The 15,701-nt window shown below is 46.0% G+C and overlaps 1 protein-coding gene across 1 annotated transcript in view; it reads right to left on the reverse strand.

Moving 5' to 3' along the window:
- LOC147729704 (uncharacterized) overlaps positions 1 to 15,701 on the reverse strand; it is a 363,931-nt gene that overhangs the window by 193,721 nt on the left and 154,509 nt on the right. The window contains exons 13-14 of the mRNA XM_086954024.1: positions 14,567 to 14,734; positions 14,023 to 14,126 (exon numbers count right to left, since the gene is read on the reverse strand). Of these exons, the coding sequence (XP_086810150.1) occupies positions 14,023 to 14,126; positions 14,567 to 14,734 (272 nt within the window). The remainder of the gene's footprint in view (positions 1 to 14,022; positions 14,127 to 14,566; positions 14,735 to 15,701) is intronic.

The following is a 15,701-nucleotide window of genomic DNA, read 5'->3' on the forward strand; positions in this document are numbered from 1 at the left end:
CTGTTAACAATCTCCAAAGGCTCAAAATCCTGGAATAACTCGTAGAGAGGCTATTCTGCTTGAACAGAGCATTTAATTCTTTACATATTCATTCTTGGTGGCGATATTTGGAGGGAACAGGACTAACTTTTTTTCTTTTAAGAAAGGGTAGAGAACCTTTAGAAGGAATATCTAAATAGAGATGTCAGACAGAGAAAATTGGACAGATAGCAAGAGTTTAGAAGTATGAGGGCGGTCGGGTCTGATGAAGCTCAAGAAGGATTAGCAGTTTAAAACTGGAATAGAGTCAATTAGGATATATCATGACAAAGTATGAAAGTAAAGTGAGTGCAGTCTTCTAAACCCACTGTTTTAAAGTTCTGTTGTGATGCAAAGCCCTAAATCTGGGTAGGCAAGGCCAAGCAGCCTAACATGGCGGCCGCCCTTTATGCAAGCTCTGCGCCAGTCCCAAGAATCCTGCTGAATCCGACCCTGAGGCGACTGTAATGCTACAGGCAATTATATAGCTCAAGAATAAGAAAGGGAAGACATCTGCCTCAGCTCTCATCAGAGCCAGGCCAGCTCTGTTGATTGACCTTGATGCAGAGAGTGCAGCCAGCACTTACAGTGCAGATGTTATGTTTGTTATGTTATGTCAGTGCCTTTTATACAGCGCGTGACTCACCTGGGGGCATCTCAGCGCTTATAGCCCAGAGGAAAACAATGAGATAGAAAAAATGAAGGGAGGGGCAGCTTCTAGACACCTCTGTCTAAGAGTATAAAGACAGAGACCTCTTGGCGTTTGTCATGGACTCTCTATTGGGGTGTATGCACCGCCTACAGACCTTTTCCGGTTGAAGAGCTTCTGCTGAGATGGTTAACAGGTTCCCCAGTCGTACTGGCAGAAGGATACAAGACAGACAACCGCAGATGTCAGTGGTCAAAGTGGGAAAAAGTAGGGGAACTGTGAGTGGGGAATCAGAGGGCAAGAATAATCTGTGGATTGGGTCACTGGGCGGAGTCAGAGTTGTGGCAAGAAAGAGCAAATAATCCCAATTTTTTGTATTTGTTTCGCATTTCACCGACCAGTTATAACTTATTACGTTATTTAATTCAACTAATGGATACACATGCTTATTTAAGGTTTAATATGAGTTACTGACATCAACAAATACAGTCACAAAATGGGATGCATTTCCAATCATAGAATGTCCAAGATACTCTTAAAAGAGGAATCACAAGCCATTTGACTCCAAGCCATTCAGTTTCTGTCATCAGCACATCTCTTGCCATTTTCCACATGAGCAGTTCACACATGAATGACAAAATATCCTAGTGTGCAAATGTTTTCCACATAATTATGGTTCTGCCATGTTTGGCATAGAATATATCATCTGCTGCATAATCTGACGAATTTAAACAAAAAACTTGATTGTTGCTCAAACTGATCAAAAGTTACTAAAAAGGAGTGTTGCTGCGAAGTGGAGGGCCATTTGCAAAGGTTGACTGGACACCTTCCTGACTGCTGTATTTTTATGTAACACTGGTGCAAATGAGGCAATATCTTTGCAGAGACGGTTAGTATGTTTAAAAATGTAAAAATAATAAAGTATCAGAAAATGTACTACATTACGTTGCAGCCTATTTTTGCTGCATAATTTAATCAACACTGCAACAATATTTTGTCCTCCATCGCTGCATAATTCCAGTTGCCCGAAAGCAGTCAGCACATGTTAAAAGTGCTTGTGCATGAAGTAGAGAGACCGTGAAGTTTGAACATTTTGTTTGCTGTGTGAGCACATCCTGTATTGCCGGTCCATGGTGATTTGCACTACTACTGCTGAAACAAGGCCAATGGAGGTACCAATCGGTGAGGCGGACTGGCCTCAAGGGTCCTGTGACCTCAGTGACAGAGTCACTGTCACTCTAGGATGAACTGCTTCGTAGGCCAGCCTGAAAGACTGGAGGTGAACTTCAGTATGGATTGTGATGGGCAGGCCTTCAAGGGTAACGCACACTTGCCACCGCTAGGGTTCACCTGCTGGTGCTAAGACACCAGGGCTTCTAAGTTCTAACGGGGCCTTCTAAGGTCTAGCATAGGACTGTGCTCCCACAGGAGAGTGGTCAGGTGGGCTGGTACCAAGATTACTGAACCAGGTTCCCCAGTTCCAAATTTGGCAGGTCTGGCCATAGTGCCACATCCTCTACCCCACTGAATACCATCCTGCCCCACTGTGGGAAACTTGCACTGCCTTCAGCTACAACCCAATTATACCCAGCTATAAAAACCTGGATGCTACTCAATTCAAATGATGCACTAGACAAGAGTATATTTGTAAATAAGTAGATTTATATAGTGCACTTATCACCCGTGAGGGTAATCAGGTGCTGTCCTTGGGCACAGGGAGATTAAGTGACTTGCCCAGAATCAAAGGATGTTGAGCCCACACCGAGACTACAACCTGGATTCCCCTAGCTCGGGTGTCGGCAGCTCTGGTCACTGCACCACACCCTCTAACCAGAGTAATATGCTGCATGAAAAAAATAAACATCATTCTTGTTAAAGTAAACACTCATAGGGAATACAAGATTACGTAAACATGTGAAATGTAAGCAGTAACAACATGGTTACCTTAACGCTTTTACACTCATTATTCAGAAGTCAATTAATATTTTTACCCGTTTCAATGTCCATTGCTTATATCCTTACAAAAAAACATAAGCAGTATGGCACGGAGCTGCCGTACATATTTTATAAACTACAATAAGGAAAACAGCTTATAAGGATCACATTAAGTGTTTTTCACTCCACACATCAACTAGGTATTGCAGTACACCTCCAGGAATGGAACACTTCACCACCCTGGGATAACAATGTTGTTCAAAGACAGACGAGAAAATTAGAGCGACCACTCTATGTTGCTTTATTTAGTTATTTTTTGTATTTTGAACTGTCTCCATCCCCAGGCTGCACTTTGGAGTAAAAAAATGTCAGAAAATGATGACATTTCCAGTAAAAGTGTTTCTTTCTTTTTTTAATCTATTTCACAGGGGAACAAATGAACGAAAGAAGAGAAAACTGAGGGTAAGAATAATTTCTTGAAGTCACGGTTTTCAGCAAGTGAGGAGGAGTGAGGAGGAGTGTGACATAGACAGAAAGAAAGGGAATAAGAGGAAGAAAGATAGAGAGGGGTAGCTGCCAGTGGCAGAGCAGGAGAAGTGGACACTGCCCTAGTCTTCTCTGGGCAAGAAGGAAAAGACAGAGTCATTTTCCTTCTCTGCCCATCCCGCCCATTCTCGAATAGTCAAGAACAGCTGAGCCAATCTACAGGCCTTAGCTATTACTGATGTCCTGGGACGCTTTTTTAAATAAAAAAGTGAGAGAACGGATCTATGCAATTTGGAAAGTAGGGGCACGCTGTGCCCTGCCGATCCCACCCACTTCGACCACTGCTTCGGCCTGCAATGACCTAGGTGCTTTGCAAGATCTACTCGGAGATGGGCCTACTGGCCGCAAACATCACCCGGAGCTGCAAATCCATGGCAGTGAACGCCACCCCCCCCCCCCCGGTTCTGCACCGACTCCTGGGCAAGTGTGAGGAGCCAGCCATGCGGCCGAGGCATGGCTGGGAACCCCTTCAGATTCCAGGTAACCACATCAGCCCGTAACAGTCAAGCGGGCAGCTCAGATCGGTGCAGAAGGGCTGGGCACCAATGCCTGGCCAAGACTATAAATCTGAGTGGTGGTCCCGGCACTTGCCACCTTTAGCCTTCCATGTCCAACCAGGGAGTCAGGGAAGAGAGGAAAGAATAAGGCATAATGCCGGCCTGCAGGGTGACAGGCCTCTTTGTGGAAGACATCGCCAGGAGCTGCAAGCCTACAATGGTGACCCATTTCTACCACCGCATTGACTCTTGGGGCACAGTGAGGGAGAGGAGACAGCCCAGTGGCAGAGATTCTCTTTCACTGGAGGTGGCGGAGTGGGCCAGAGACGGCTGAACGGTCGGCCCAAGGCAGTGGAGACAGGCTGGGCTCCAGGAGCAGCCAGGATTTATATTGTGACCGGGTGTGCTGAAACCCTCACAAGATGTCTCGCACCACAGGTAAAAGGGCACACAGCTTCCCTCTTAGGAGACGGTCACACAAGCCTAGCCATACTCTTCCCTTGATCACTGCTCTGCCTGGGCCGGACACCTGAGACCTCCCATTTGGGCCAGACTCCCGTTTCCTGTGACTCAACCTGGGGCCTGACATGCAGGTCCCCAAAATTAGACCCCAGCAGAAAGCCTCTGCCCAGTCGAGATGGTGAAGGAGAAAGTGGAGCCTGTGCTGTAAGGGATGCAGGGCTCATCACCACCCACCCCGCCTCCCTCCCAGAATCAAGAGGACACAGTGTTGCCAGCCACATTACTCCAGGACATTAATATCTCACACAAAGACCTAATTGAGAAGATCGGAGGGGTAGGAATGGCAGTATCTCTCCTCTGCCAAGACCTAGGTAATCTATCTGATCACACCACAGAGGCAGAGGGGTGAACTTTGTCCTTTGAAGATGTGGTGGTCACCACGAGCCAAGGAGAGAGCTGAGAGACCTGTTATTAATGCTGGAACACCGAGAGGAAGACGGAAAAGGCCAGTCGTGCAGAAACAACTTGTGGCTGGTGGGTCTGCTAGAGCCCAGAGAAATTACTCATGGATTGGGTCAGAAACTGGATACTGGATGGTGAGGTATTCCCTGTGTCGATCTAGAAAGGGCACACAGGTAGCTAGCTCCGAGGCCCCCAAAAGGGGCTCCGCTTAGAGTCATCAACATCATCATCAGGGTTCTGGACAGGGACTCTAAGTTGTGACAGGTACACCGACAGCCAGACATCTGTAGTGCCAACTCCAAGGTTTTGTTCTTCCCTGATTACACAGCTACCGTGCAGCTCCTTTGTAAATCTTTCCTAGAGGTAAGGAGGAAACCTATGGCTATGGACATACAATATATGATGGTGTACCTGTCAAACTGAAAGTAATATATTGGGGAGAACCATTTTCTTTGAGAGCCCGGAGGAGGCCTGGGACTGGGAGGAAGAGAGGAAACAATTGCCCAAACCAACATTGAAGTCAATAACATCTCGGGAGACTGAAGGGAGTCAACTGTCCCACTCTAGGAGGATCACAAGAAGGTCTAAACACAGCAGACTGAGAGGAGGCCAACTCAGCTTACAAAAGGAGCACAGACTTGGGGAATCATCGTAGGGGAGCTAGGATGACCACAGGGAAGGGACTCTACGAGGGGCTGATGTGACGTCATTCATCATCAGCATGGAGGAGAAGGTTTGATTCCCTTCCTCCCTTTCCACCATGTGATGTTGCGGGTTTACTTTTATTCGTAGCCGCCGATGGGATACAATGATTCTGAAAAGTGGGGCTGGTGTGAGGTGTAGCGCTCTCCACTACATAAGACTATGGTGACTATTTTATTTCTATATAGTTTTACATTGTATTGTTTATTGCTTCTAATGGGTCTGCTTGTTTTGGGGGTGGTAGCTTACACTTAAGAAGTGTTGGGTGAAGGCCGTTGTGGGGGCAGTTGGGTACCTTTAGGTTCAATTTGATTAGGGCTCCCTGTTTTCCATCTTTACTGATTTTTACAGATAAATACAGACAGAAAACTATTTATTTTCCTGACTGAATTTATCTTTAAATACAGAAAAATGCGGAAAATAGGTCTTCTCTGGATGATTTTTTCAACAGTCAATCATTATTATTATTATTATGCGGTTTTATTACGTGCTCAATTACTGCCGGAGTATCCTGGCGCGAAAGGAAAAAAGAAAACAGAAAAAGAGGAATAGGCTATACAGAAAACTAAAAAGCCAGCTTGAACAAATGGATTTTCAAGGCTTTTTTAAATGGACCAAAGTTCGGGGTAGCTCGCAAAAATAATGGAAGGTCATTCCAGGCATGAGTGACAGGTCAGTAGGAGTACAGATTGAGAGGTAAGGAAGATGAAAAAAGACAATGGATTTCCTAATTAAGTGCAGATCTACAGTTATTGATCCTATTCTACAATGCAAGTATTTTCAGATAACGCTATTGCACTATATACTGCTGAAATCTTTTGGACATTCAAATGCGAGTATACATTTATCAGTCAAATAAATGTTGAAAAATACCCATTGCAGCTTCATTTATAAAGAAAACCTAAAATAAAAAATGGATAAATACAGAAAAAATTAGCAAAAAAGAAATATGGCTAAATACAGACGGAAATGCAGAAAAAATTAATTCCATAAAACCGGGAGCCCTAATTTTGATCAACAAACTGTGCATAACGCTTAACAAAAATTCATTCCCACACAATCAATGAACCATGACCTCTGACACCACCATCACCCAATATAAGGTATTGTCCTAGAATGTCAATGGATTGCTGGTTAAAATAAAATGCACAGCAATCCTTTGATAGGCCCACAAGCTGCCCCGCCAGTTCTATTTTTGAAAGAGACACATTTGCTTGGGAATAGTTGCACGTTTTTGACTCGCTATGGCTTTCATAGGGTATACCATGCAGGGTTCACTAGAGGTACCAGAGGGGTTGCAATCTTGTTACACAAAACCTTCCCTCTGGTGGTCACAGATGCCATGGATAGATATGTGGTGGCTATGGGCTTTCTGTTTGGCATCCCATGGGCAGTGGTATCTGTGTATGTCCCACTGAATCTGCTGGAGAGCATGATGACAGACCTGAACACAGTTATCACCGGACGGGGGCCTTATCATAGGGCGATATTTCAAAAATGTTATATACCTACAACTTGATGTGAAAGGAGGGGCCAGTGAGTGGCGACACTCGACCCGTGCACCAATGGCAGAGCCCCTGGAGCTCTGCGATCTGTGGAGATCCAAGAGCTCAACGGCGCATGAGTTTACATACTACTCCCACTCCCACAGTTCACATTCAAAACTAGACTACTTCTTCTTCTCAGCTGCTGGACTCCAGAAGACATTGGGCGCTACAATTCACAAACCTATTGAATTGTTAATGAGGATGGGGAGGCATAGGTCTAACAGGCAATGGAGCCTCCAGCAGGAGGGTTGAAGGATGTTACGTTTTAGGAACACATCAAGGATAGGATAGAGCTCTACTTTGAAGAAAAGTCCACAACAGAGGTCTAACTAATTACATTGTGGAAGGCAATAAAAGCAGTTATTCCGGGAGACATAATAGCATACACTGCTAGGAGGATGAAGGAAAGGGGAGATGAACTCATGGCCCTAGAAAGGCAGATAGGGGAACTGGAATATCACCTAACTTAAATTGGCGATAATGAAACACTTTGTTGTCTGGAAGCAATTAGAGGGGCCCTAAAACAGAAACTAATGCCTTCAGCCAGGGAAGTAATGTCAGATTCTCAAAACAGAGTGTACAAATTCAGGGACAAGATGGGAAAACTGCTACACTGGCTTGTGACCCATTCTCTGGCAGCCAGGTTTGTCCCAGGGGTGAGTGGGCCTGACAGGAAAATCCCACAATACCAAGGAAATCACCGAAACATTAGCTCTCTATTGTGAAAAACGTTACCATTCGAACCCGCCGAGTAGGGCAGAACAACAAAATCCCATAGCAGTGGACCTGGTCATCTAGCAACTCTCCAATGGAGGGATAGCAGACATTGATGCCCCTCTGCCGAGGGGGAGTTATTCGCAGCCCTCCAGAAGATGCAGTCGGGGAAGGCGCCCCTCCCAAATGGATTTCCTGCAGAATTCGTGAAATGGTTTGCACCCACACTACTGCTGCACCTCATCACAATGACTGAAGCCACAGGGCCAGCTGCGATACTTCCATATGATATCCAAGGGGCCTCGGGTTCGTACTACCTAAACCAGACAGGCTGCCCATAGAATGTGCATCTTACAGATCGATCTCCCTAATCAATATCGAAGCCATAATATTTGTGAGGGTCTTAGCAACCAGGTTACTCAAATAGGTGAGATCCCTAGTGCATTGCGATCAAAATGGCTTTAGGCCGACCAGGGGCGTCTGGCATTGTCTCAGGAAGCTAAACATGCCCTTGGCCCACGTACGTTCTGTATTTGACCAAACAGTTGTGATGCAATTGGACTTTGTGAAGACCCTAATTCCATGCTAACCTGGAAAGGATGAATTTTGGCTATAGATTTCTTCAATATGTGAAGGTGCTATACATGGAACTGTTGGCTACGGTCAGAGTGAACAAAATGAATTCACAGCAGTTCTGGATAGGCAGAGGCACCAAGCAGGGTCGTCCACTATCCCCTCTTCTATTTGTTCTTGCAATAGAATCACTGGCCGAATGGCATAGGATGGAGGCGCAGATGTGGGGCCTAAGGTGGGGTGGTGAATTTTAGGACTTCATCTTTTTGTATGTGGATGATGGCCCTCTATATATCCAGTGCCCGAACCAATTGATCCCATTGCCAGAGAGTGAACTGGAAGAGATTGGTCATAGTTCCAGTGGTGGGCACTGCTCTGGAGCAGTCTCAAGGCTCTAAGGTGATCCGGCTCACAACCAGAGCATTTAAATACTTGGGCATGCATATATCGAGAGACTCTGAAGACTACGAGGACAGCAATATTACCCCCTTAACACGCAAAATCAAGGGACATATGGTGAGATGGAGTGCGCTCCTCCTGTACATGATAGGGAGAATAGCCCTCATCAAAATGATGGCCCTACCACAGCTGTTGTATTTCTTGCAACATACCCACACAAAATACCTATTCATTGATTTACAACCCTACATGCCACCATCAATAGCTATGTATGGGGAGGATTGGCTCCTAGAGTCTCTCATAAAAAGTACACTGCCCTTATGACTGTGGACTAGGAGCAGTAGACATCAGACTGTAGTACGGGGCAGCCCAGCTGCTTACGGTTAATGATTGGCTCTTTGGGGACCAGGGGACACAGCTACGAGACTTCAGCTGACTCTCTTTAGAGGGCAGGCACCATAGTATTCACTGTATGGAAAACTCCTCCCTCCCGCTCCCTGTGCCATTATGGCCATTCCCGTGGTTAGCTAGAAAGGGGCTCTGCAGTGGATAAGATGGTGGAGTGTGCCAACCAAGAAGATGCCATTGTGAATGGGTATATGACAATCTGAAACGGCTGGACTTTGGGGCTTCAGAAACTGGGATAAGTTTGGGATCTCTAAATTGGGAGGCATCTGGCAAGCACATCACATGATGCCCAACGACGAACTCACAGCTGAGCACGATTTACACAGACCCAGTGCTTCCTTTACGTACAGCTCCAACATGCATTGGATCGGCACAGTGCTCCAATCACCGCGCACCCCACGAATAGCCTATTCGAAAAATGACTCATGATGTCTGCTATTGGTAGAAAGTGCATATCCAGATCATATAGAACTCTGTTGGTAAATGTCGCGGACCAGCTGAACCAATTGTGGGAAAGGTGGGAATCTGAATTGTGCCCTTGGATGACGAGGAAGAGCTGAGGCAAAAATGGCGGCCCAAGAACTGACAATACCGGCCCACTTGAAATTAGTCCAGGTTAAATACTTTCACAGGATTTATTACACTCCTGAAAGGTTGTGGAGGATGGGGAGGGGTAGCAGGCCACGTTGTCTTCACGGTGACCAGGGTAGAGGTACCTTTATGCATGGTTCAGGGGTAGTGGAATTTGGTTTTCAGCAACCTAGAGAGGGTGCGCAGATATTTAAACAATGGGACCCCAAATTGGCAATCATGAGTGTATTCCTGGGATGGGAAGCAAAACAGAAGATAGAAATTATTTGTTGGGATATGCTGCATTTTAGCTAAGTGAGACATAGCGGGCCATTGGAGTGGCTACGGGGAATGGACTATTGTTCTCTAGCTGAAGAAGCAGCGTATTAGCCGAGAGGGTGCCCAGAGGTATGACTGAATCTGGGGAAAGTGGAAAGTGTATCACAAACTACCCTAAGCTGGCCAACCTTTGGAAGTTTGGGGCGTGGAGAATGTGCAATGATCCAGGGCATAATCCTATCTAGGGGGCAATGGAGTGGTTGTGGCAGAATTAAAGGTGGTCTATATTACAAAGTTCTGGAACAAGACCGGGTTGAGCAAAGGGGTGTGAGGAGGGGGAGTGGAGATGCAGTATTACAGTGATGTGATGTTAAAAATGTTGAAAACTCAATTAAATATAAATTTTTTAAACTGAACCTGGTGCCACCATCCGGTGTGCTTGTGAGGTGAGAGTGCGTGAATATAGTGCATGTGTTTCTCATGTATAGCAGTATCACTCTGTGTGTTGTCTGTGTAAATTGGCCAGGGGAATCTATTTTAGATGCCCCTGGTTTAGAAGGACACAAGATGAAAGATAAGATTACCTTCCCCCAGACAGTGTACATTCTTGTGTCTGAAGGGTGGATGGGACGTATATGGCTCCATTGGCGTCTTGACCAGAATCAACGGCATCACGGAGCCGTCCGACGCCATCCCCTGGTGCACAGAGGTACAGCTGAAAAATTTCCTGATCCAGACTGGCGCCTGGGGAGAATTCAAAGTTAAGGAATCTGCTGCTAGATATCTCTATCAGAGTTAAGGGAAATGAGGACTGCAAGGACTACTGAAAGTTCTTCCTCAGCACAGCCATTTAGTAAAGGTAGGGGTGAGGGATTTGATTGCAGTCTCTGCTGAACAAAGTGAGGAAGGTTCTAGGCATAGTCACCCATTTGTATGTCTCTGGTTATTGCTTCCGGAAGGCTGATGACAGCCAGCCTGCAGAGATCTTACCCTCAATTTTGTTCCACGTTTTAGATACGCCTGCTTGGAGCCAGCTCCATTGAAAGGAACTCTGAGACCCAACACTTTGCTTTTAGGCTGTGTATGGAGAGCAGCTTAAAAATGACATCAGAAGCGGTGCTGGAGGACCTCCGGAGGTGGAGACCTCTGATGATCTCCTGGCTGGGGAGCCTCAACGCGGTTAAAATGTCGATATTACCAAAAATCCTATACGTCTTTCAGTGCCTGCCCACTCCGATCCCGCTCCACTCCATCCAGAGCCTTCAGCGGGAGATCACCTCCTTCATTTGGGGCAGGAAGCGCCCCCGGTTCTCGCAGAAAATACTCATGGACCCGAGGGACAGGGGCGGTCTGGCATGCCCCAACTTGGTTCACTATTACTGGGCGGCGCACCTACGCTTTGTAGTGGAATGGGGTGCACGCGCAAGTGACAAGCACTGGTTCCACATGGACCGGGCGGTCACGGGACGCACTATATGGGACCTGCCGTGGCTCCCGCGGGCAGCGCGCTCCAGGAGTGCGTATATAGCGACCCCCACAAAAACGGTCCTGGACATCTGGGATACCATTGCTGTGTCTAGGGGCCTCACAACATTCCCGTCCCCGCACACGCCGATAGCGGGACACTCACTCTTCCAACCAGCACACCGAACTCGGGCGTTTCATAAGTGGACGCAGGGAGACTGCAGAGTCATTGGGGACCTCTTCCTCGGGGGCTCACCCAAGACCTGGGAGGAATGCAAAGAGGAATTCGGGCTCCCACAGTCGGCTGATTTTCAACACTCCCAGTTACGCCACTGGACCGCGAGCGGCAAGGTATACCAGGCAGCCACCAGGCCCTTTACGCCCTTTGAGAAATTGGCACGCTCTCTCGGGGGGCTGAAGAGACTCATTTCGCAAATATATCGCATCCTACAACACCCTACGTCACCTCCCGCACATCCATACCAGAAACAATGGCAACGGGCGACGGGTGTAGACATTGAGCCCTCCCAGTGGAGCAGGCTATGGCGTGATATCCCTAGCATCTACCGCAGTGTCCCGCAACAGGAAAATGCATATAAGTTACTCACCCAATGGTACTACACCCCGTTGCGACTTAGTAAAATGTTCCCTAGGGCCTCGCCGCTGTGCTGGAGATGTGGCTCTGCGACTGGTGATTTTGTGCATATATGGTGGGCGTGCCCGACTCTGGCGATCTTTTGGAAGGAGGTACTTAGCCACATCAAAGGGGTGCTGGGTTTCCCCATTCCTGAAGAAGTGCCCACAATCCTACTAGGCATACACCCTAGCACACTCAAGGCGCTTACTCGCAGCGATTGGACACTCACACTACACATGCTAGGCGCGGCTAAGCAACTTATAGCTCTGTACTGGAAACGGCCTGTAGCACCGCCCATAGTCTCCTAGTTCGTACGCCTGTGGCAGGTGCTGGCGCTAGAGCTACTCACGGCAAGATTGCAGGCGAGAGACACACGCTTTACAGCAGTTTGGAAACCCCTAGTGCGATATATGTGCTCTATGCAGTACGCGCGATACATGCCCCCTAGATATCGTACACTGCGCCTTATGGAGGACGCCATTATCCCTGCGGACCCCACTAGACTGCGTCGCTGAACGTCATACACAACATGTTATCCAGCACTGTTGCGCAAGCCCTTCCGCTCCACCCCTAAGTGCGCCATCCACAGCCACCGTTCTCTCTCCTTTCTCTCCTCCCTGCCCTCAGATTTCCTTATTCCGACTATTTCTTCTTTTCCTCCTTGCCGCTCTGGCCTTCGTCTTGCTTTGAGACGGTTATGCCCCGTTGGGCTGTTTCTTGCAGTTGGGCTAGTTGCCTGCTACCTACTTCCCGAGCATAGCGGGCGCACGCCACCGTGTGAGGCGCTTCTGGACTGCTACCCCATAAGCCACGCGGCCGGCTCTACCGAGAGAGTTGTAGGCATGGCGCTGTGTTAAAGCTCCGAGCCGACTCCAGTCGATAAGCAAATGCAGGACTCATTCTAAACGCGGCCGGCCTCACTGAGCGGTTGTAGGCTTAACGCTGTGTTCCTGAAAATAAATATGGCCTATTTGGGCCTGACATAAAAAAATGACATCAGAAGGAGAACTAAACCAAACTCTTTCGGAGGACTTAGACATAGGATGCACATTACCGATCTGGAAAATATCTGTAAAAATGTGATCCAAACCACCACTCTTTTTTTCCAGATTCAAGTATTTCAAGGTCAAGGAAGGAAGTGCAGATATAAACTATCTGTCTAAATACCACATCTTTATTTTTAGTAAACACAAGTTCACTATCCAAACATTAAGGTTTGAGTTCCATCAAGTACCAATGTACTACTGTACAAAGGTACAGTACATATGCAACATTACTTTCTCACTTTGTCAATGTGTTCCTATGTTTCTCTTTCTCCTTCTTTCTCCGTTTCTTCCTCTTGCTCAAGGCTCGATGAAGAAAGACTCCAAGAATGTATGATTGTTGCATATGTTTCTGAATCACATGGCATCCTTGCCTTTTCTACTTATCCATGAAGACAATGAAAAAAGCCAAGTGACCAGGAATCGTAATACAGAGTATCCGCAGACTAAGAAAAAAGCATTACAAAAACCATTTACGCCATCAACTGTGCATACGCCACAAGTCAAGATCTTCCTGTGCGCTTTAAAATACAGCACACGACTTAAAGCACTCCCACTGCCCAGACATGAATATCAATAGACTCTCTTATGTAAATCTAACGCAAACGAGCAGTACAACCGGACTAGTAAGAGGTGACAAGAAATCAGATCACATCTCCTGGAACCTAAATTGTCTTCCCTCATGTGGCAAGAATTCAATTGTTCACAAAATGACTGTAAGGTGCAAGCGTAAAATCATCATATGCACTCTATCCCTGTGCAGCCCAGTTGGCCAACAGTGAGCTCCTCCCACTCTTCAGCACTGACAGCATCATCATTAGTTACTGGTATCGGTAATACCTCTCCCCACAAGGTTAACGTGGTAACCCAAATTGGTTTTATTGTGACAACCAACTGACATATTTAGTAAATGTTCAGACAATTTGTATGTATCCCAAAAATCTATGCAGTACTCGGGGACCAAGGATGGGCGTGGCCAACTCTGCAACAAAGCAATATTTAAGAAGTAAAGAGTGCATTCGTAGAATTACAAATAAATGCATCAAACCACCCTGCTTGGGATCAGCTAAACAATTCCACAAATGTCGAATTACAAAAGAAAGCAACTGTGAATTACCTCTCAAGTTCCTCCAGTGTCTCTGTGTAGATGTTCCTTAGCTTCCACCCTAGGTTTCCTTCCAGAGAAACCGGTGAGACCATTTTCAGCTTGGTCATGGGCTCCTTGGTTAATGCAAGAACATATGAAAGTTTACATTAGGATTAAAAAAAAGTTCCTTTTAAAGTAACAAATTGCTATTTTCTTTACCCCTTTCAGCCTCAATAGTGGAAACTGTCAATTTCTTTGGTGCATAACCATGAAAGCATTTATGAGTACGGGAAGCAGTACTACAGGAGTACTCTTTTACGTACTCTTACATGCCTCTGTGAATTGGCTCCTGAAATGTTCGACTCCTTCTAGTGTAAGAGCAAAGAAAGTACAGTCTGTACTACTACAGAATGTACTAACTGTATAGGAATATTAACTGATAAGCCCCATATTTTATGTTTTGGGGCCAAGAGTACTAACTTATATACCCCAAAACGCCTTTTTGAGTAGGGATCTTTGTCTTTATGTGATCAAGAATGTCCATTTCCACTTAGGAACATGTATACCAACTTACAGAGATTCTAGCTTTCAGTCCCTTTATCCAGATGAGTTTGCTGACCGTAGGGGTCGTGCTGATGTGCTGCGGAGGGTCCTCGCACATCTCCACGTACATGTCCTTCACTTGTGTGAGTTCTTCGATGAACATGGTAACCAACTGCTGGTCCTTGTCCCGTAGATGCTCCTGTGAATATCAGCACAGGTTCAAGTTATCGCGTTCCTAACTTAATGTACTCACATTTGAATGAAAACTTGCAAACTGTCGCCAAACAATGTTTTTAAATTATCCACCTTTTTCTCCAGTGAAGCTAAGGTAACACATAAAATAAAATTGCACAGCGCTTTCTTTGTGCCGGCGGTTACAGGTGGTGAGAGCTGGCATTCACTTTTGGCGATCAACACTTATTTTTTATCATCAGACTGTGAGACAGAGCTACAGAGAGAAATGCAGAAAAGGGTTGAAGAAGGAGGAAAAAGATAAGAAATCAGTGACTAACAAAGAAAGAAAGAAGGGATTAACTAGAACTTGAAAGAGTGAGATAAAGATGCAGGAGGTGTAGTGTGGAGAAGAAAGAGGCAAGGAGGTGAAATGAACATGAGGGAGCTTAGGTAATGAGTAACTCCACACGCAACGGCACCAGCGGCTGCCTCCTACTAAGAAACGTTGGATCCCTACTGTTATATTTGTACAAAATAAGCATTGAAAGCAAGCATGTTCTGAAGCCCAGGGAATGGGAGGGAAAAACAAAGTATGCAAATGGAAGAAAAAAAACACCCTGAAGGGAAGTTTCAATAGCGTTGAGTTAAATTTAAAAGGACGAACATCTCTTGTTACCACAATAAAATATCACAAAAAGCAACTTATTCATGCAACTGTGCGCAAATAAATAGGTATAAATCTCTGTGTACTCATTTTCAAACTCATGAAGTTAACATATTTGCAATGTACTCAGTTTTACTGGATTTAAAAGTGAAAAGCTATGAGACGGCCACAACCAAGGCAGTTAAATACCTTGCCCTAACAGATAACCAACAGGACCTCATCATTCTTTGTGTGATCACAAGTGACCTGAATCCAACAGCCAGTTTTGCCTTCTGCGAAGATACTAGAAAAATCAGCCAATAAAATAACTTGAGGCTTTGACTGTAAC

Source organism: Lissotriton vulgaris, chromosome 2_1 (assembly GCF_964263255.1).
Source record: "Lissotriton vulgaris chromosome 2_1, aLisVul1.2, whole genome shotgun sequence".
Taxonomy (NCBI): Eukaryota; Metazoa; Chordata; class Amphibia; order Caudata; family Salamandridae; genus Lissotriton; species Lissotriton vulgaris.